Genomic DNA, 21,291 nt, shown 5'->3' with positions numbered 1-21,291 from the left:
TTACAGAAACCTAACAATTGCAGGGCACATTACTAGCACTTTTGAAATGTGCTAGTGGAGCTTGTGAAAAGTGGAGCACCTTCTTGAAATTTTGCTATATTATCTGTTACAGTAACCAGATATAGAGTGATACAACTAAAATCTTGGAGATAAATGTTTTCCTACAGTAAACCAATAGCATTCACTTCTGTGAATTTTCAGGAAGACTATATCTGACTTTATATTCCCTTTAAATTCATTTAAAAATTGTGTGTTTCTTAATATAGCTAGAATTCACTTTTAGAGGAGCTACACACATCACACTCTTTTTTCTTTTGCAAATACATTTTTTAAATAAAGTAAAACTAAGAATAAGTACTTCAGAGATATAGGATCACACTTGTCTCGTCATCCTCAATGCTGCAGGACATACCCTCTCTTAGTGTGAGCAGCCATAACTTCACTGACTTCATTCCCCTATAATGTTTCTTTCCTAACAGCAAACACAAAAGGATTTAATGATTTAAAAATGGCAATGTGGTAGCATGATAAAAAAAAAATCCTTTTTAACATATTTTCAATTACCATTACATCTTCTCTTTGACAATTCATTAAGTGAAATGAAAATGAGCACACAAACTATTTCAAACGGGGTTTTTTTTAGCTCCCTCCCCTCCCTATGTAATAAAGACTATTAAAGACAGTAAAGACTATGCTAAGGTCTATTATATGAAGAATATATCATGAGCAGTGAAATTAAAACAAAAGAAAGAAGTCTCTTTGGGGAACTTTGTGGCACACAACACAGGAATTGCATATGCATAGTAGCTTTAATAGATCTAGAATACAGTGAACCTTTTGTGCACATATAATTGATTCTAGCATATTCAGAAAGTCAGATATGTCCAGGACGTGTTGGAGTCTCTCTAAATGGAGATTAACAGGTATGCATGTGTGCAAGTGGACTGCAGAACTGCAATGAGTCCAGTTTGTCTGGGATGTTTTGGACCTGATGTGAGTAAATCAGTCATGTGAACACTGTACAAGAAATCTAATACAAAGTGTGTCATAACTACTACCCAACTAGAATAAAGATCCTTACTAGCAAACAAGTCTACAAAAGAACTACCTGGTTGGAGGGTGGCTTGGTGGAAGTCTGTAGAAATACTCTTATCCAATATTTTGCTAAAAAGATAACTTTCAGATGTTTGTACTACCTTTGCACTCCTTCCTGCAGATACACAATATTCATATCCTATTCAATAATGCTATACTGGCAACTCTATTGTTGTGGAATAAAAATAGATGTTTTCTGGCTTCTTAGTAAATAACACCCCATTAAGAAAAAACTTGTAATTTCATTTTTCACGCTTGTAGTCCATTAACTGTAATAGCTTTTCATGTATTATAGGCATTCTTGAGCCTCTCAGATTGAGTGAAAAGACACACCAACAACCAGAGTGTGTAAAGGTTATTTAGGTGATACCGGTTTTCTTTAGCCTTTCATTTAGTGGATCTTTATATTTTCTGTCTTAGGTTACAGATTTGACTACTATCTCTTTAAGGTTTTAAAAGTACTTAAAGCTCAAATCAAGATCAGTTTCACAGCATGCTAGGTGATGTATAAATACATAGCCTGAACTCAGAATCTAAAGAAATTACACACTAATACATAAAGATATGGTAACATATAAGAAATGCAGTGAGAACACAGAACTACAACATGTGAATTTGCATAGGGATACTCATCAAGGTCTGTTTATATCCTTCTGGTTCAATTAGCATGCAATATTCAATAAGATAAATAAATGGTGTAAGTATCTGTAAGTATCTGTATGTGTGTGCATGCATACAGAATGAAAATGGACAGATAATATATGTTTACACAAGCAGTAGTTGGGCAGCAGATCTGCCCAAAGAAATGAAATGAAATGAAATGAATGGTGAATGAAAATTCAGGTCAACTGGTAACAACTCTTCTTAGAAAAGGACTTTTTCAGAGAAATAACCCAAATCATAACATAGACTAGAAACATAATTTAAGTAAAGCTCTGGAGCATTTGCTTGCTGACTTTGCTTGAAAACAGCTCAGCCAGAAGAGAACCTTTGGTAATGCCGCAAGTTCCTCTGAGTCCTCAATATTTGTAAAATACACTCTTATATGTTTACATACTTATTACTGTGTATATATATGTAATATATATTTAAAATATTTAAGAATTTACTGCTGATAATATAGAATGAATATCTAACTATATATTATGACATAGCCGTCATTAGTATCTACTTTGACAGATGACTGCCAACAAGAATATACAATTCTAATAATTACTATGGAATATTTATTTTCCATTTTGCATTAAGGATATTTTGGAATTTGAATATTCTGTTTTATAAGATAATAGCCAGATGTCTAGGATTGCTCACATCTCTACAGAAGGGCATAAAATACAATGAGAGAGAAAATATTGGGCATTTTTAATGTGTGGACTTGATAAAGTTATATTCTAATTGCTGCTATCATACTAGTCAGGAAGCAGTTATTGTTGATTATCTGAAAATTACTTAAGAAATTTCTATTAATATCAGAGTTAAAATGCATTTCTGAAAGAAATTGTTTGGCTTCTTTTGTGAACATGGTGAATATTTTATATCTTGTTACAGAAAACAGCATGCACATTTTCAACAAGAGAGTGTCCTTCCCATACCACCTCAAATAACATATTCAATTTAAAATGTAAGCATGACATTCAGGCTTCATTTGCTGTAGGTGTCAATCTAAAAAAATATAAATTGATGCAGACAGAAATTTCTAATCTGATGCCCTAGGGCCAGATCCAATAAAAGACTTAGGCATCTAAGTTAGGTATTAAAGAAACTAACTTTTATGTGTTTGTCCCCTAAAATGGAATCTTGGGCTGAAGCAAGGTGGGCCTTAGATTCCTATATATTGCATAGGATAGGTACCTATGTAAGTGCTTCAAATTGGGGTCTAATGAAGTTAATAGGTAGAACTATGGTCTGCCTAAAGTCAACATGACTGCACAGCTGTCTGGATCTAGTCAGTGCAGAAACTCTGGGAACAGCTTTAAGCTGTAAATTCCACCCTACAGATTCCTCCCTCATGACCATAGTCTGGGGCGTAAAGGCAATAGCAAGGTGGTAAAATATATTTCCCTTTTTTACACAAAGCACAGTAATTAGAGATGATGACCAGGAAATGTGTCACAGGGTCAATGCTCTCTTCTGCCTGCAAGGAGTGAGAATTCAAACCTCCAACCTTACGAGACTCGGAGCAGGCGGTTACAATTTTCAAGCCATCAACTATTTTGACTTTTGCTGAAACACTTCAGAGTCAATGAGGAAGAAAAGGATCAGGTTTCAGTAGTCTACTGCTTAGGTACTCCACTAGATTTTAGTGCCTCCTTTTCTAGGCTATTTCTAGGTTTAACATTCAGCACCAGTGAATAGCTGAAGGATTATGCTGTCCCCTGGGAAACTTCAAAAATACATTTCTGCCAACTTCAGACTGGGAGACCCCCAGGAGCACAGAAAACAGCAAAGTAGGAGTTTCAAGCTTGCAGTCTCAGTCCTAATGGCCGAATTCTACCCAAGTACTGAATAAGAAAATATATATCAGAAGAATGTGAGGGATTATCTAGAGAAAACTCTTAGGGTCACAGAAACTAGTATTTTAAGTACTTGAAGTGACTCAGAGTCTTAATTTTTAGGTAACGGACTGAATGGATCTTTTCTGCACCAGCTAATACAACCCCTACACTGCACGTAAGTCCCTTCTGTGACACATAGTTGTTTTTATACAAAACAAATATGCATCATCAAATAGTCCATAATTACAGGTTACAAAATTAGATACTTGGTCTTGATGACTGCTGTCAAGTACTGGAGCTAACGTCAAGTATTTGAACTTACCTCCTTCTTCCCAGGATCATTTGCAATTCTGCAGCCTACTTTCAGTAATTTTGGAAAATCTGCTATCCTCTAACAAATAAAGAAAGAGTACTGGAAATGTAATGTACCTGGCTTTTCTGCATACACAGGTAACAGCACCTTGTGTTATGTATAAACTGCGAGGCAGAAGTGCTCCGCAGTGTGTCCTGCAGTCTCCCATAGTTTGGACTGGGAACCTGGCTGGCACACGATGTAGATCTTCTAGACAACAGCTCTAAGTTTTCTTCTCATGGATCTCAGAGAGTGGGTCGAATTGAAATATGTACATTGGGTCTTGCCCCAACATAAAGCTAGGATGTGGCCGGATTGCACATCTAGAATTAGTATCTAGAAAATGTTTCTAGCACTCACTGTTCACACGTGATCTTTGAGCAAAGAAGCTCTTCCTCCTGAAACAGACCTAGAGGCTGATGCAAACTGTCCTGTTTTAATAGGTTATGAATCAGGTTCATAGAATCTAATTCCATTCTTGCTGGGATAATGATAAACTAACTTCAACGGAAGTTGAGGTCACTCAACACCTTGCATACCAGAATCTGAGAACAGATTTTCAAGGCAGACTAAAAGCAAATAGAACTAACCTCACCAAAGATTTACTAGTTAACTCCACCCTAATAAAATAAAATCATTTTAGCCATTGATAATAATTCTGGATGAATTTTAAATATTATGCACATGAGTTTTAAAAGACTGAATACCATCAAGCTGGTATTCACTTTGCCAGTGCCAATGCACCGTTTCTAAAACTATTACACTGTGTTCCATGGACTGGGTAAATTATCTCCTTTGTTTTATTTTTATAAAGGATAAGAGGTATTTTCTCTTTTTTATCCAAGTCATGGATCAGGTCAGACAGACAATTAGCCCCTCTGACTTATGCTAAGTCTTGTTAAAATATGATATGTTGATCATTTATCTCTGTTACAACTTTTTTCTCCTTTAAATTCTATATTGACTATAATTAAATTTTCCCCAAGCTTGGATCACTAGAGATTGATTGATCAATCGATCCATCTATCTTTCTTTTTTTTTTTTTATGAAAGGGGGGCCAGAAAGAAACAAGACAGGGTCTTCTCTACAAGGCAGGATTTCCCAAGTTCTCACAGGTGTAATTAAAAGCCATTTTAGTTTCAGCTGACAGGTTGGCACAAATGTGGCTCAGAAGAAAACAGAGCAATGTTTAAATGCTTAATGTAACTTATTTAGAACTGTTTTTCTGTTTTGTCTTTTTCTCTTTTGAATCAGATGATGAGGGCAATGTGATTTCAACTTAAGAGTACCACTGCCTACACATCTTTGTTTGCCTTTTTAAATTTGATTGCATTCTGACTAAATTGCAGTGGTAAGCAACAGTTTGGGGATCCAATTGCAAGCTCGCAATGACAGAAGTAGATAATTGCTATCTCCACAAATATCTATGAGTTAAATCACTTGTTTTAATACAGATTAGTTTAGTATTAAAGTTATGGGGTTGGTATGAGAAACATGATAAATGTAGTCATGACAGAAAACAATTTTTAATTTAGTATACCCTATCAATCTAGATAGCCCATGAATATTTACCACTAATTCAGTAGGCTGGAACAGAATAAAAAAAGAAGGAAAAATAGAAGGTTTGACCTAAACAAGGACTATGGAAAAAAGAGAATTCTCAGCAGTTTTACTGAGAACAGATCCTAAAAAAGCCTAAACTGGTGACAGCATTGGCAAATACATTTGTGGTGTCATTATAAACAAACCTTTTAAAAAACCTGACTGATATATAAAAATAGTAAGAATTCTTAATGTGTACTTCTCTTTGCTGAATTTACCAGTTGGATTACACTTAAATGAGTAACTTCAAAGGCTGAAATAAAATCATTTACAGAAATTCAAAACAAACCTATTTGATCACATCATACTTCTCAGCAGGGATACAGTTTGCAGGGGCTTAGTGAGGGCACAGTATAAGCTGAAACAGGTTGTGTGTGCAATGAACCAAACTAAATGGTTTATATAAAAGAAATGTTGCTGTCATTAATTTCTTGGGTAATCTTATTAAAAATGCCACCTGTCCAGAATGGAAGTGCCTAGGTTTTATTTCTTTATCATATCTCAGTGTCCAAGCACAAGACAGAGAAGGTAACATCTTTTATGTATTTAAATATGGCACAAAATTTCTGATTCTGAAATCTTCATTATTGCAGCCAGCTTCTCCAGCTGTATTTCAATGTCTGGCTATTATATCTTTTATTTTTCTTCTCATTGTTCTCAGAGAACTGATTTCCCCATGACTCCAAAGAATATATCTTATATTTCTTACCTCTCTTCTACCAAAATGTTCATAATCTATAAACAGTACTTAAAATTCATATATATTAAGTAAACACAATGCATGGGATATGCCTTTTAAAAATACAAGACCTGCTCAAAAAAACAAAATACAACCCCGCACAGCAACTAAATTCTGAATACCAATAGTGATGAAATGGTGCCATAATCAGTATGAGTGCATACAGACTTTCTACCTAGATCAAACACTTTGGTCATATAGTCAATTAAATTTAAATCCCATTATATAATGTGTACCAGTCTTATTTTATGCAATTTTCTAATTTAATGGCTTGGTATTAGCCTTTTTCCTTTCACACACATGGACTAATTTTCATGGTACTCGGCCCCATTGGGAAGTAGGTCATTAAAGTCAACTGAAGTGAGACAGAAACTTAATACCTAAACAGTGTGGTAGAAGAGCCAGAAGCACAACAGTAATATAAACCTGTTTTTCACTCATTACAATAGTATTAATGATTAAAATCATCACACTTAGATAATGAAGAAATATCTTAAACTGTAGGTAGCTATGCTTTTTTGTAGTGTTTATTATATGCCTCCCTCATATAAATTCATTAATGTCTCAGACCTCAAAGTAGAAGAATAAAGAAAACCATCATCCTGTTAGAGTAGATCTTTCAAAACAACAAAAAATAAAAAAATCACAATATAAATAAATATCGCCATTATAGTAACATATAGCTATTGAGATAATGCTTGTTTTACACAGAAATATTAAGATCATAACATTCATATTACCTTTGTCAATGTGTATTCTTTTTGTCTCATGTCCCACATCATGACCAGCCAGATCACCCTCTTTAGGGCCAGGAAGGACATTAGGTGACAAACCCATCAGCATTTGGTTCATAGATAGCCCATTCTGATGGACAGCTGCTAGACACAAGCAGAGACAGAAACAAAATCAGCTATAATATTAACAAACACAATTGTATTTATTCTGTATATTCTTACTCCAAATCATGCAAGAATTCTAATAACCCCAACATCATTTTAATTAGAGTTACCAACAGCCAAACAGTGGGAGAGTTTCTTCCTGTTATTTCTTCTGTTTCAAGAGTTCATTTTAAAAAGAAGAGTTCAGTATCTTTGGACTCAGTAGGATATTTACCAACATTTAACAAGAACTGAAAATCAAAATGAAACAATCTGGAGATTAGAAGGCTCTAAATGAGATATTTATTGATTTTTTTTTTTTTTTTTAGTTAGTTGTACAAAAACTCTTGCATATTATCATCCCTAATATGCAATCCCTAACTTCCTCAAATTAAGCATTGTGGAATGCCATGTAAGAAACCATAGCTTTTCAAAAATACACTGTGCATCAGCAGCTTTGCTGATTAGATGATCAGATAGCTTGAAAAGCTCTTTTAAACAAACCTGAAACAGAGATTCATGAGTCTCACACACATCTGAGAAATCCATATACAGTAATTTATATCCCTATGCCTATTTCGCTAAAATTGTACTTGCAAGAGGCCTATGCCATCCTCAGTAAAACATTTTCCCATATGTAACCCTTATTTCTGCTGGCACCACAAATGGAGATGCAGTTAAGAATCAGACGTGATGTTAACAAAACAAATAGTAGAGGAAAGGTGGATTTTTTTAAATAAATAAGTTACTGAAGTGGTCCAGTATTTAAGGAACCCTATTACCTTCATCACTGCAAGAAACAATGGGTACAGCTCCCACTCCTAACTGCTGGTAAGTAAGCAGAGTCAGCTACATAGTCTAAAAAGCATTAGGCCTTAGCAGAAACAATAAGGATCTTTCCATTTAATTTACTTTTTTATTTACGGAACAATGAAAAAGTTCTTTAATAGTTGTAAAAATATACACAACTCAATCAGTTACCAAAAAAAAAAACCATTCAGATGTTTTTTCAGAACTTTACTCATGCACTCATAAAAGCTTGGGGAAATATATAGGTCATAGTATATGGGAAGAGAGTCTAATCTGTACTCTGAATCATCTAAGTGATAAGAAAATAGAATTTCCAACTTGTCACGGTCAAGCCTCATTTATGGGCATAGAATTTATCACTTCGTTTTTTCTTTGGTAAGACATTTTTCATCACATCATAATAAAACATCTTTCATCTGAAAGTCAATGAAGAGTCAGCTTCCTGAGTCTGCAAAGAGCCTAAAAGGAAAGAGTCTAAAAGATGCATGTGCTGCATCTAATTACCATGACTACATGTTTCATAGCTATTTCACAGACTTCTATCCATATGCTGAAACCTCCAGTTTCACCTACTGACAAACTCCACTGTGCAGTGATGTAGTACTGATCAGTATAGAAATCTGCTGTATAGCAATTACAAAAGGAATTGAAAAGTGTAATATGAATTTAATTTAATATCCATAAAATAATATGAGTTAAAAACCTCAATTTCCAGTCTGTTGCACTGGAATATCACCTAATCCAGGGTCTTTGCCATGTAATTTGCATCCTGTACATGCAGCCTTGATAAAAATGGTATTACTCTGAGGTACTATGGTTTAATCTCACTCCACTTCTTGTGAGTTATGAGGTGATAATACTCTCTGTATCATATTTCTCACCATTATATGTTTTCATATTTAAAGTATTTATAAAATATGCAGACTTTTTAATTGATTTAACCTAATTTTTCTCTTTACCAAGCAACTCTACCATGTAAAATGTTGCCTATGAAGTCAGATTCAATTTAGAAATCAAACTATAGAAACAGATTAAATAAAACTCAATTTCTTTAAAAAAATGTTTAGTGTATGTTCACTTCTAAAACTAATCTAACAAATTGCTTTCCAGCTGCAATTCTATATTTCATAGCTCATATCTTTATGTTTAATATGACATGATGGCAGTTTATATCAGTACCTGTTAATGTAGCATCAAATATTATGATATTGTAAGCTAGGGAACATAATGTTGGGAGATAGTTATTGCAGCTGAACTTCAGAACATGATACATAGGAGATCTGTTTAAGATGAGGGCATTTTGATTAGAAAAACCAGCTGCACCTAATCAAATCTAAAGTGGTGACAAGGAGAAGAATGTGACCTACGGATTCTGTCTGAAGAGCTCTCAGTCCGTGCAGGAGAGCTGGACACACTGCTGCTTCGATGAGATGATGGATGGCTGCCAGGTCTTCGGCCCTCTTCAAGAGAAGGAGCAGGAGAAGGGCTGTCTGGAACACGTTCCTGTACCCCACAGAAAGTAATTTCAAAAAAAGGCACGTTAGACAAAACAACCTTTGTGGTTTCCAAACGTTGTTTCCCTAAACTGTATTTCCCTCCTAAATCACAATGTATTTTTTTCCTCTGTTAAGGTCTCCAGGATTTGCAGACTACTCTCAAAGGAAACTTAACAAGTCTAGAACTCTAGACCTTACATTTTACTATGCAATTTGAGAGCTACTCATCCTGTCAGGCTGTTAAACTGCCTTCTGAACTACCTATAAAAGTAAGTTTTTTATTTTGTTTTATTTCATTTTTTTTCCTCACCTGTATCAGCATGCTATCAAATTGGAAACATACATTTTGTTTACTAGCTTAGAGATACTAGAGATACTGTACATAAATAAGGAAGAGGCAGTGTTGCTTTAACTCATGCTGGGTGGAAGTTTACCCCACATTTTCATTTCAAAGAGGCCTCTTGAAAAGTGGGGACAGTAAAGAAATTATAATCTCTCTACTGGACCAACACTAGCAACGTGTCTGACGAAAGCCAAATGTCTACGTCTGTACTACACAGCACAAACCTGGAATAAACCACATTTATTCTAGGAGTATTTTTCATCACTAGCCACTTCACTACTTCACAACGGGATAGGAGTTATTTCATCCACCCACAGTTTCCTATCCAGGGGAAAGCTCAGCATGCTGTTTGGGAAGAGCTATGATGAACTTCAAGATGTCCCTTGATTTGGACAATAAGGGCATGAGAACCATGGTGCTTTGAACTGCCCTTGTCCTGCTATGAGAAAACCATCGATATGCAGCAGAAATAGCTGATATTTACATGGAATTTTGATAGAAACAAGAAACAAAAGGAAACGAGCTTGACTGTTGCAGAACAGTCCTTTCTAGAAAATTCTTTCTTTCCCTGCAGTTTCCTCTTTATTGCTAATAGCTCTGAAGGGTCTACATCATCGTTAAATAGACACGCGTTAGGTTGGAGTGGTCGAATACTGATAAAAATAAATAATTCCTACAGAGGAAATTTCCTGGGAGGGACTTACAATTTGTTTTGTTTTGACAGTGGCTGCAGGCTGACTGAAATCCTGATTTCTAATTAAAAAAAAGTTGAATTTACTAAAAGCTGTCCAACATGCTTTTATCTTCACACAACGAAATAATTCAATTAGCATGTGCTTTATGACACATATGAAAACTTGCTGCTAATAACGACTAATAAGTTTCTCTGAAAAGGACATTCCCATTCCTTACACTGCAAATTGCTTTTGCAGTGGTCGTTATTCTTCATGCACAATAGCTAGATGAATATTTATTTTGCTGAATGTATTCCTATGAAACTTAGCAACATGACTATCTATAGCAATCAATAGATTTGTTCCAGGTAAACTTTATAATAAATGTTTGCTAAGCTTGAGATTGTGATTGCAAAGGGATTCAATGGTCCTGTTAATGGAGTGGGTGAAGACCTTTCAGAACGACGTATCAATACATTTAAGTGGATTCCACTTTAACGGTCTCGGGTTTTTAAGTCAAAAACATTGATGAGGATAGTTTAACTGCAACATAGCTCTAGGCTTATTATGAGTTTGATTGTGTTTATATGTCCATGAACTGGGTATTCAAGAGGAGGATTAGAATGCAGATGTTTTCAGAATGTGGAAGATTTATTTCTTTAGATTTAGTAGGATTTAAGCATGCACAGCGTACAGATTTGGTATAAATTGGAACACGGTATATTTAATCATTTATTTAATATAATTTCACTGTTTGGCATACAATGTATTGTTCTTAGAAGGGTTTCATTAAAATGAAATCCAGTGAGCATATAAGATTTGAATACAGAGCTGCAGAGTAAATTAATTTATTTAAACAGCTTAATTTGTTTATCCTATTTATTTATGTGTGCTTTTACAGCACATATTATGAGATGGATAGAGCAAAAGGAATGCACAGGACAACAAAATATAATTACTGCACAAACAAAACAGATAATGAGTTTTATTCACATATAATATGACATAGCAGACAAACTCTACCAGAAAACTATATACACTGACTTTATCAATTCATTTGTAAAATACGCTTTAACCTCAACAAAACATGGGATTGAACTCTGCAGAAATGGGAAAGTAATTAATTTAATACCTTAGCTCATTTTTATAGCTCTTGGCTTCATAATTCTACCAATCAGTAATGCAGTCTATAGCAATTCTTTGTCTCTATCAAAATTAGCTGCAATAACAAATGGAAATTCTACTAATAATAAATTGAAATACTCTGTAGTTCTAAAAAGTCATAGTGATAAACTAATGGTGCTGGAATATCAATATAAGATGTCTTGCTAACTAGAGATTTTGTGGAGAAAGGATGGATTTTGTCTGTGGTAAAATATTAACTTTACAACTTTAGCACTTCAGAAGTGCTTCATTTTAAAAATTTTCAAAAAAGGAAATGTGCAAAAGTGTGTTCAGTGAAAAACTCAGATGATCAGAACTATTCTATGACTTCTGTAAAATCTCACTTTTGTACAAGTAATTATACATGAGATATTAGAGAAATAGATTTTACCGAGTTATGATCCTGGCAATAGAAATCACCTAGGATACTGTCCACTGTTCAGAATTTTTCCAAAACCTTGCCCACTCCTAGGACAAACTCGGTTTAACCAAAGATAATTTTGGAGAATGAGAGGTTAGGTTGTATGATAATTATGCTAGCTGACTCCTGGCAAACAAATGCAAAAGTTGACGTACTACATTTCAAATGCTTTGCCAAAATCTAAAAATGAAGAGGAAACTGTGTAGGGTTCAATTTGAAATTGACACACCTGAACATATACATCTAACTGCAGTTTTGAGATGTGAGTTAGACAACTTCAGAGACACCTAAATTTAGGATGCTAACTGAAGGCATGGTCACCTTGGAGGTAGGTCTCTCCCATTTTGGTCAATTAAGATACGGTCAATAGAGTCAATGAATGGAGCACAGAAAATGATATGCCTCACATTTAAATAAGTACCTAAGGCTCAATTCTGCTCTCCATATACAGGTATTCACTGTCATCTGGGATACTGAAGGGTTTTGAGACATCCATACCAGGTTGACAGACAGGACCTACAAAAGATCTGCTTCCTTCTGGAGTGGCAGCAGGATGTTAAATGTATTAACTTAGAACATACTGGCTGATGAGCTGAATAGCTCCCTAAACTCCATTGACGATATTTACTAGAAAACAAGAAGTACAGAATTACTTGTCACGTGTAAAATATAACCTCTGCTAGCCATCTTTTTATCAGCTTTTTGCTTCCATATTTGCTTCTACAGGGACTCACCAGCAAAAACATGGCATGGACAATTTGAGCATATGTAACAATTAAAACATGGTTGGCCAACTTTTCAAAATAGTGAAGACTCTCAATTAGGCATCAAAACAAGAGGCTATACTAACCAAAGGACAACACACTCCTAAGTGTCAAATTTGGAGCATTCCATATTTTGGTGCTCTTTAAAATTGGATCCAATTCACAAATTCTAAGCATTTAAGAATCTGACATTTAACTCTTCCAAAAATACTCCTCCCATGTGTTGAAGTTTTACTGTACGGATCTGCAGTGCCCCTTCCTGTACTTTTATTTCATTGACATTAGAAGTTTCAAGCCCTCAGTAACAAGTCCATTTTAAAAACAACAGTATTTTCTTGTGACGCTGTGCATTTTTATGTCCTTTAAGGAATGAGTAAAAGATTTTTACTTTCACTCTGTATCACACCTTATCCTTGAAATGCTTCCACATTTTTCTCCAGTTATGGTCCACTATCCAGAAAAGACTGAAAAAGAGGTATCCTTCTCTTTGGGTTTTATGAGGCTGAGGTTTTCTAGAAGTTTCTAGAAAAAGAAACCACTTCGATTTTGTTCCAGAGTACCCTATATCTTCTGCAACATAATCCCGTCTCAATGTCTCCAAGTAAAACAGAAAAAGTCCTGAGGTACTTAGCATTTTTCAAACAGTTCTCATCCTTATCATTTGATTAAAATTAAAAAAAAAAAGTAGATGCAAAGACCATCCTGTAAGAGCTCCTCCAAAAGGTTCCTTTTATGGAGCTTTCTATTAAGAATTCTCTGAATATATATCAGTAACTGTACCTAGAAGACCATAAATACTGTCTTCCCTATATCATATATGTCTTTCTCCTTTACCAGATCACAAAGCTAGTTATCAGCATTATTTTCTTTTTTGCCTCTTTTTTTCTGCTCCAGCAGCACATTTTCATTGTTTGAAAATTACCTCACAACCAAATGTCTTCCTCAAAAACCTACCATAACGTAACCTTGATGGGGTTCAGCTGTTGGTCCCTATATCACTATCAGTAAGAGGACATTTCAAATAATATGTATAGGATATGTATAGGATCCTTCTGCTCCTAAGAAGACAGATAGGAAAGTGACAACTTCTAGGTTCTTACCACTACAGTCTTTTCATAGACATTTTTTTTTCTTTTTCATTCTGTAGTGACAACATTCCAGAATCATTTAGACAATATGCCTACCTGCAATAATCAGTTTTTCATGGACGCACTTCATCTTCTGCATATTTCTCCCCTATAGGCATTTTCAGCCTTAGCTTTTTCTTCCAGTCTAGTTTGTTTCTCCATAAGACTTATCTCTTGGACTTAGTCATCTTTTAATTTTAGGTACAGACTGACTTCTAGATATGCAACTGAATATATTTCAGGAGGTATATCACTACTAAAACTGTTCAGCTGTCTTGATGGTCTTCAGTGTTGAGCAAACTCCTTTAAAGGTGTTAGTGCTTTGAGTAATTAAAATGCAAGACTTAATTATCTTCAATTTTAAACATTTCAATAGTTTGGGTGACTTCATATTGAGAAAGCATACATAATGCACATTGTTTCATACACTCTTCACTTTAAAAAGAAACTTTTACTAAGGAATCATTCAGCATATTCAGATCTTTCTAAGAAGGCACTTGGCTTCCAATCCCTTTTGTGCAAAGATTATAATAATCTCCTTCACAATGACCAAAGCACAGACTTACTACTCTTCAGTTACATACTGACCCATTTTGAACTTGAGTGAGAAGTATTTCAGGAATGGCTTTCTTGTAAAGCAGCATACATATTTTAGTTTACAAGAGTGAGAGAAATGAGTTCCCTGCTTATCTTTTTCATTCCCTGAAAACAGGATAGTTTGCTTTTATAGTTTCATCTGTCCTTGAGCTTTAGTATAAAATGCTATAAGGCTCCAAATTAATGTTTAGTCCTGTTTATTATCACTAGCTTGCTAAAGATCTTCCTAACTTCCCACTGATGGAAATGCTTCCTTTCCTATTTTGTTCTAATAAGCACTTTTCTAATCCCAATGAAAATTCAGGAGTTCTATTTTGTTGTCATTAATTGCAGTATTGTTTTAAATAGTTGATCTATAAAGAACAATGTAATCCATGATATTTGTACAAGATATTTTTCTCTAATACATTTGTGAATATCTTTAACTTTTTCATCTATTGGACCAATTTAAGTAAATTTGATTTCTTTCTTTTTTTACCGCTGCATTTTTTCCCTCATGCTACCTTACTGTTTCCATTAGAACACTGATAACTGATAACACAAATGTAGAAAGAGATCTATAGAAAAAAAAAGAGAGAGAGAGAGAAAGACTGTGGATTTTATTGATTGATATTGCACTGTTTGCTATATGATTATTGGGAATATCAGCAACAGCTAACTAACAGGATGTCAAAACAGCAGACTCACAAGTAATCCTTTAACAGTACTTAAACAACAGAGAGAACCAAATTCTTGGAAAACGTGGTCAGCCCATAAAATACAGAGACCTATGCAGGAATTGACTTTCACAGGTCTGGGCCATTACAGAGGTCAAAAAAGCAGATGCTGATCAATAGGAAGAAAAAGTACGACTATCCTAGGGAAACCAGGGCAGTGTCCAAGGTGTTGACAGCTTTGAATCATGATGAAATAGGATCATTCCTGGAAGTATCACAGAGCTTTGTATAACAGAATTCTGGCTGTTGTGGCTTCTCATAAAAAATCCTGGCAGTTATTTTGGACCTGCTTCTTCTATGCTTGTATCCTTTCAGCTGCCTTTATAAATTATATTTTGCCTCGGAAATGCACATTTTGACTAAGAAACAATATATTCTTCCAAGGCATTCAAAAAACACAGACAAATAAAAATCCCTCAAATCTAATTATCCCTTTCTTATTGGTAAGTTGCACAGACTTTTACTACTTTTTTTTCTTTGTTTCTTTTTTCTCCTCTTTTGGGAATCAAGTCTTACTCACAAAGCAATCATTCAAGCTTAAGAAGCAACAGTAGGAATTCATTCCTCAAAGTCGATCCAAACTGTACATCTAGCCAAACACCAAGAAAGGGACTCATCTGACTAAATGTAGTTGTCTACAGTACAAATGTCTATATCTAAGCCAGTCACCCTAGGCTCATTTTTTACGCTTACATTTATGCTTCCAGGGTATGATTCACCTCATTCTAAAGTAGACATCTAAAACAGGTCCGATGAATTATGGCCTAAAAGATAGCAAGACGAATCCCATCCACTGTACCTGGCCTCATGGCCATTTTGCATCAAATTAATCTTACACAATATATATAGTTCCCTGTTACACATGTGAATATGCAAATTGGTAAACAGAAAAATCTGTAATACCTTCTCCAAGTTATGTGTTATCTATAGGTATCAATTTTACATGACACAAATTAATGTATATGAGCATCTGACTATTATCCACTTCAAACTGCACCTCAAAAACGTGCCTGTTAAAACAAATAAAAGAAAGATCCCGTAATACTCCAAAAAGATGTGTCTCCCAGCTGCAACTTATCACATATACAATAGCCAACATCTAGCTCATAATAAAATAATCTGTATTAGAAACTAAAATAAATAATTTTAATTACATAGATAGAACTAATTAATGAGGTGAGACACTCTGCCCTCTAATATAAAGATCATTAAGACATAAAAAAGGAGTTCAGCTGCACTTTGACCTAAGATTTTCTCATGCTAAGTGAAGAAACAGGGAATAGAAGTGTGCATATACATATTTATATTAGTATAAATACAGATGTTCTGACTAACCTAGAGACTTTATTTTATGCACAAATTCATACAAATAATTTTAAGATATTTTCTCAGGTCACGATAAAAATAAAAAGGAAATATTAATTTGGTTTATAATATAATTGGAACTTCACAGTTATATCACAGTTTTAATGTTTGTTCTCCAAATATGTAAAGGTACATGCTTTGGAAGCTGATGCACATTTTTAGCTTTATTGTAGAACACTTACTGCAGAGCAATTACTACTATTTAATTTTTTCATTAAATCATTTTTTCCTTATATTAAGAAAGAAACTTGTTTTTTTTCCATGTATCAGATAATGAGGAAATAAAAGAGGCTTCACTCTTTTCTTTGTACTTGTGGAAGTATATTGTCCTATACATGCAGGAAAATAATTTTAAAGTAACATCAACATTTCTGTTTTGAATGCACCGCTGTCTCTATAAATAACAGGCTATCTGAAAAATCAGGCTTTTCAGATTAAGCATCCAAAATGGGTATTTCTGACAGTTTGGGATATAATTCTCTTTGTTCTCATTCCTTTTCTGTAAAATGGACATAGTATCCCCAGCTTCATATAAATGTTTCAAATATATGTCTACCATTGTTTGCATAACACTTATTTTGTAAGGCATAGAAGTGTCCATAGAAAACCTGCATTCAGTACAGGACTCAGAAAATGTTAACTAACACTTAGCCAGACAATGATTTAAACAATTCAAACAAATACTGCATAAGAAACCATTCACTGGAAGAGGTAGGGGTCATACTGCATAGACAGAATGGAGTTGCATTAAGGTTGCGGAGGCATTGTAATATTTTCTAACTTTAGTTTCTTGTCTTTTCAAATTTAGCAACGGTCCTTTAACATAGGCTTTGGATGTAATTTTATTCAATGCATGCAGAGAGGCACATCTAAAGATTTTACAGCAACATTTGATATATTACCAATCCTGGCAGTTTTCTCAAGTTTACAGGGCAAGAAAATTCTACTTAACTCGTAATACCAGTAAGGTGGAAGGGGCTTCCATCCACGATGTCTAATTGTACTTCCAGGATGCCTTCCAAGGCTCCTGTTCCTCCACAATGGTGTGCCAGCCAAGTCTGAGAAATAATTTATCTAGTCCTTTTTAAAAAGTTATCATTTCTGTAACTGGAAGATAAGTTACCAGTAAACAACTCTTGTACACTGAAACATCTCATGATGGCCAATACCTTCTCCAACATTAAAACTCTGCACCACACTCAAGACTGCTCATGTAGCAGTTACAGAAGACTCAAGCTGAAGCTTCTGCAGTCTCTTTTTCACCTCTCTGACCCCTCAATGAAGTGAGCTTGTTCAATTTCTCTGAGAGCTGGTTTCTGATCAGGTGCACTCTCTGAACAGGATCATCACAAGTCACATGAGATATTTAGATATACTCTTTTCCTATGTCTATGTATGGCAGTGTCATATTTCTCCTTTTTAGCTATTATTTAGATTTTTTGGCAACCATTTGAGCTGAAAAGAATACAAGAATATTAAATTGTGTTATTAGAAATACAAATGCATTGCCAGTGAAAAATGGAAAAGTGGATGAACAGAGACTCTACATTAAAATAAAACTGCAAATCAGAATGGGCCTACAAACCTTTTTAAAAAAATTTGTCAGCAGTTACTTTGGTTAAATAAATTAATAGTAGATTCCTGCTACTGGATAACAGGAAGAGATAAAACCCTTTAAACAAGTACAAGGCAAAGAATGCTGTGACATATTTCGAGAATTAGCAAAATTCAGTCTCATGTTTTTAGTATGCAGTGGAAAACTACTGTGCTGGTCACTTTTTCAGCTGCAGTACTGTCTTATTCTGCTTCATTCTTAATTCTTTCCATATGTATTAGGGACATTATATGCATATGGGGCAACTCTTGATACCGGTGTGCTGCTCTGTTCTAACTCTTACAATGCAGAATTATTTCAAGTCACTATTAATATGAGGTATGCCCTTTATATTTTCATATATCTTTCTGCTGAGTGAAAAAATTGATGTAGTGAAACTGCTAACAAGCTGAGCCTTTGAAACCATGGGCAGGTGATGAAAGCCACCTCATGTCTAAAGCATCCCCAGGTCACAGCTGTCACACTCACTGCAATTCATTGCTGTCACAATCTGCTGTCCCTGCTTGTTGCTGCACTCCTTTTATTCATCCAACTCATATATCTAAACATTCCATTACAGAAAGACATCTAACGTTTGCCTCATGTTCGAGAGGGCACAACACTCTTCTGAAATACAATTCTGAAGATCTTAGAGCTCAGAGTTCATTGCCAAATCTAACGTGTTGCTTTTTAAGGCTTCCCTTATAATTTTGTCTTTGTCTCATATCCTGAGCATAGCAGGATCAGATGTTTGCTTAGTACATGATCTCAGCTTTATTCCAACTTCTTATCATGAAGAACTGAAATATTGCCCAGTAATAGAAAGGCATTTGAAGCTTTGTGAGTTTAAAGATAACAACACTAACTGTGAACTCGGTGAATTGGAAAGAAAGGTCAGTAAGTCATCCAGGGTGGCACTGTTCACAAAGTCAGTTCTTCTGCCCAGTGAACCAGGATGTTTATAATCTGAAGACTCAGATTTTACAAGACTTAATTTTGTTCTCAGTTACTTAATTTAAATAGAGTTACTATGGATTTACTTTTTAGAGTAGAAATTTCTCATAGGTCTTCCAAGCTTCAAACAGTGTTTAAATTTATAACAGAACATCTTGAACTCTAATTTCAAATGTGCACTGTCATTTTAGGTTATAACTATGAATTCAAAGATGACAGATTCATAGTCCTTTTAAATCAGAAATTTTTCTTGTGGAAAAATTGGCACTGAGGAAAAATATTTGATGAAAATCAGGGCTAAAAGAATGAGCCAGAAGATAATGAAAACAAAACCAAAAAGCCTGAAAATGTAGCAGTAAAAGAAAGGAAGATACAATTATAATAACAAATACTTTTGTGAAAGTAACTGTACTATCTATCCATTCCTATAAAAATAGATTAAAAGGAGGCTTGACATTCTGCCTTACATCTATCCACTAAAATATTTGTTTTGCTTGTAGCATAAGTTATTATCCATAATCTTTACAGTGCCAGTACAAGGTTCAAGTAATATGCTCATTAGAGAGTTTGCTTCTCTACCATTCAGTACATTTATTTCAATAGACACTAAACTCACAGCCTCTGACTGTTCCTACTGAGGGACAGGTAAAATGCCAGTGACATTATGTCCATGCTTATGGGAAGAAAATCTCCAAAACAATGACCTCATGCTTTTACGTTCCAGGTGTTTCTGTTTCAATCCTGTTCAATATTAAAAAATAGGAGTATAATCACTTGGCCATGCTATCTCTATCCACATGACCATATTCATCTGCCATAGACAAGAACAGAAGACATAAATCTAGACATATGTCATATTACAAAGGGGCTGAAGGAAAGAGTAGGAAAATATGTGCAATTCCTGATCCTTTACATTATTACTGAAGTAATTATATGCAGCAAGATTTTACATTTAGAAGTGAGTTTTGGATAACAGATTAAATTTACACCTTTTACAGTTATGGCTATGTGCTAACCAGGTGGGAATATGAAACCAGTTTTGTTAAATAACCTGTATAAGATGTCATGCTAGGAGCTGCACAAAATTTTCCTGCTATGATGAAGATCTTGTTGGCATGAATACGGGATGGTTGAATTTTTGGAAGTGACAGAGTCACAGATAAATAGTGTAGATTATTAACACAAACATAAGTCTAAATATGTCAAGATTAAAAAAAAAAAGATTTTCCACTTACAAAATGTTGCAAAAATGTTTCAAATGGAGAACCAAAATTACTAGATACTTTCAAAATCTTCACTTAGGTTAGGATTGAAACTGTCTTTCCAACTAAGTAATCTATAAGAATGTGCAGTTAAGGAACTCTGGGATATCAAAAATGCTAAGCAAAATATTCTGTTATAGTGCTGTCTATCATTAAAATATAGGAGACAGACATCATTACATAAGATGTTTGAGCTCATTAAAGGGATTGTTGGTTTTAAAGACAAGGTAGCCGCACCTCATATATTTGGATACCCCTGACGATAATAAATAATCTACATAGTTACATGATGACAGAGTCTCCCTTTCAGAGTCCCATATTTTTAAACCATTAGATAGGTGTAGATTAGATGAGCTGGGAGCACTTCTCCGTTAAGTGCTTCTAGGGTCCAGCAAGGATTCCATAATAGGGTGAGATTTAAAAACATGCCAAGCCCACTTCCCACAGCCCACTTTTCACAAAAGAAAGCCTTTTTTTCATAGCCTAGGAGCTATCCTGTAGTCCAAATGTGCCTGATTTTGATAACTGGAGACAAAGATCAGGGGTCACAGTGGGGTGGGCTCCCATAGACGTACCTAAATGTCAGCCACAGCAACTTAGGCAACATCAATAGCTATAGTATCAACGTGTCGAAGTTTAGAAACAGAAGGTTCCAAATGCCAGTGAAAATCAAATTTTGTACTCTTACATACAAAATAAAGTAACTTGTAGATGATAAAAGACAGAGAAGATAGTAGGAAAAATAGTGAAAACAAAGTTTTGTTGTCATAATAACTCATGCTTCTCAAGTGTCATTGAGCATGTGCTCAATCCCAACCTTTGCTTTTTAGATACCTATGTAAT

At 34.7% G+C, this 21,291-nt stretch overlaps 1 protein-coding gene across 6 annotated transcripts in view; it reads right to left on the bottom strand.

The window, feature by feature from the left end:
- Positions 1-21,291, bottom strand: part of DACH1 (dachshund family transcription factor 1) — a 363,776-nt gene that overhangs the window by 93,866 nt on the left and 248,619 nt on the right. For 3 of the 6 annotated variants that reach the window (XM_064504770.1, XM_064504768.1, XM_064504771.1), the window contains 2 exons: positions 9,339-9,474; positions 7,024-7,161 (listed from right to left, as the gene is read on the bottom strand). In XM_064504770.1, coding sequence (XP_064360840.1) covers positions 7,024-7,161; positions 9,339-9,474 — 274 coding nt within the window. The remainder of the gene's footprint in view (positions 1-7,023; positions 7,162-9,338; positions 9,475-21,291) is intronic. The other 3 variants (XM_064504769.1, XM_064504773.1, XM_064504772.1) reach the window with 1 other exon arrangement.

The sequence above is a fragment of the Dromaius novaehollandiae genome, chromosome 1 (genome assembly GCF_036370855.1).
Source record: "Dromaius novaehollandiae isolate bDroNov1 chromosome 1, bDroNov1.hap1, whole genome shotgun sequence".
Lineage (NCBI taxonomy): Eukaryota > Metazoa > Chordata > Aves > Casuariiformes > Dromaiidae > Dromaius > Dromaius novaehollandiae.
This window is presented reverse-complemented; position numbering and strand designations above follow the sequence as displayed.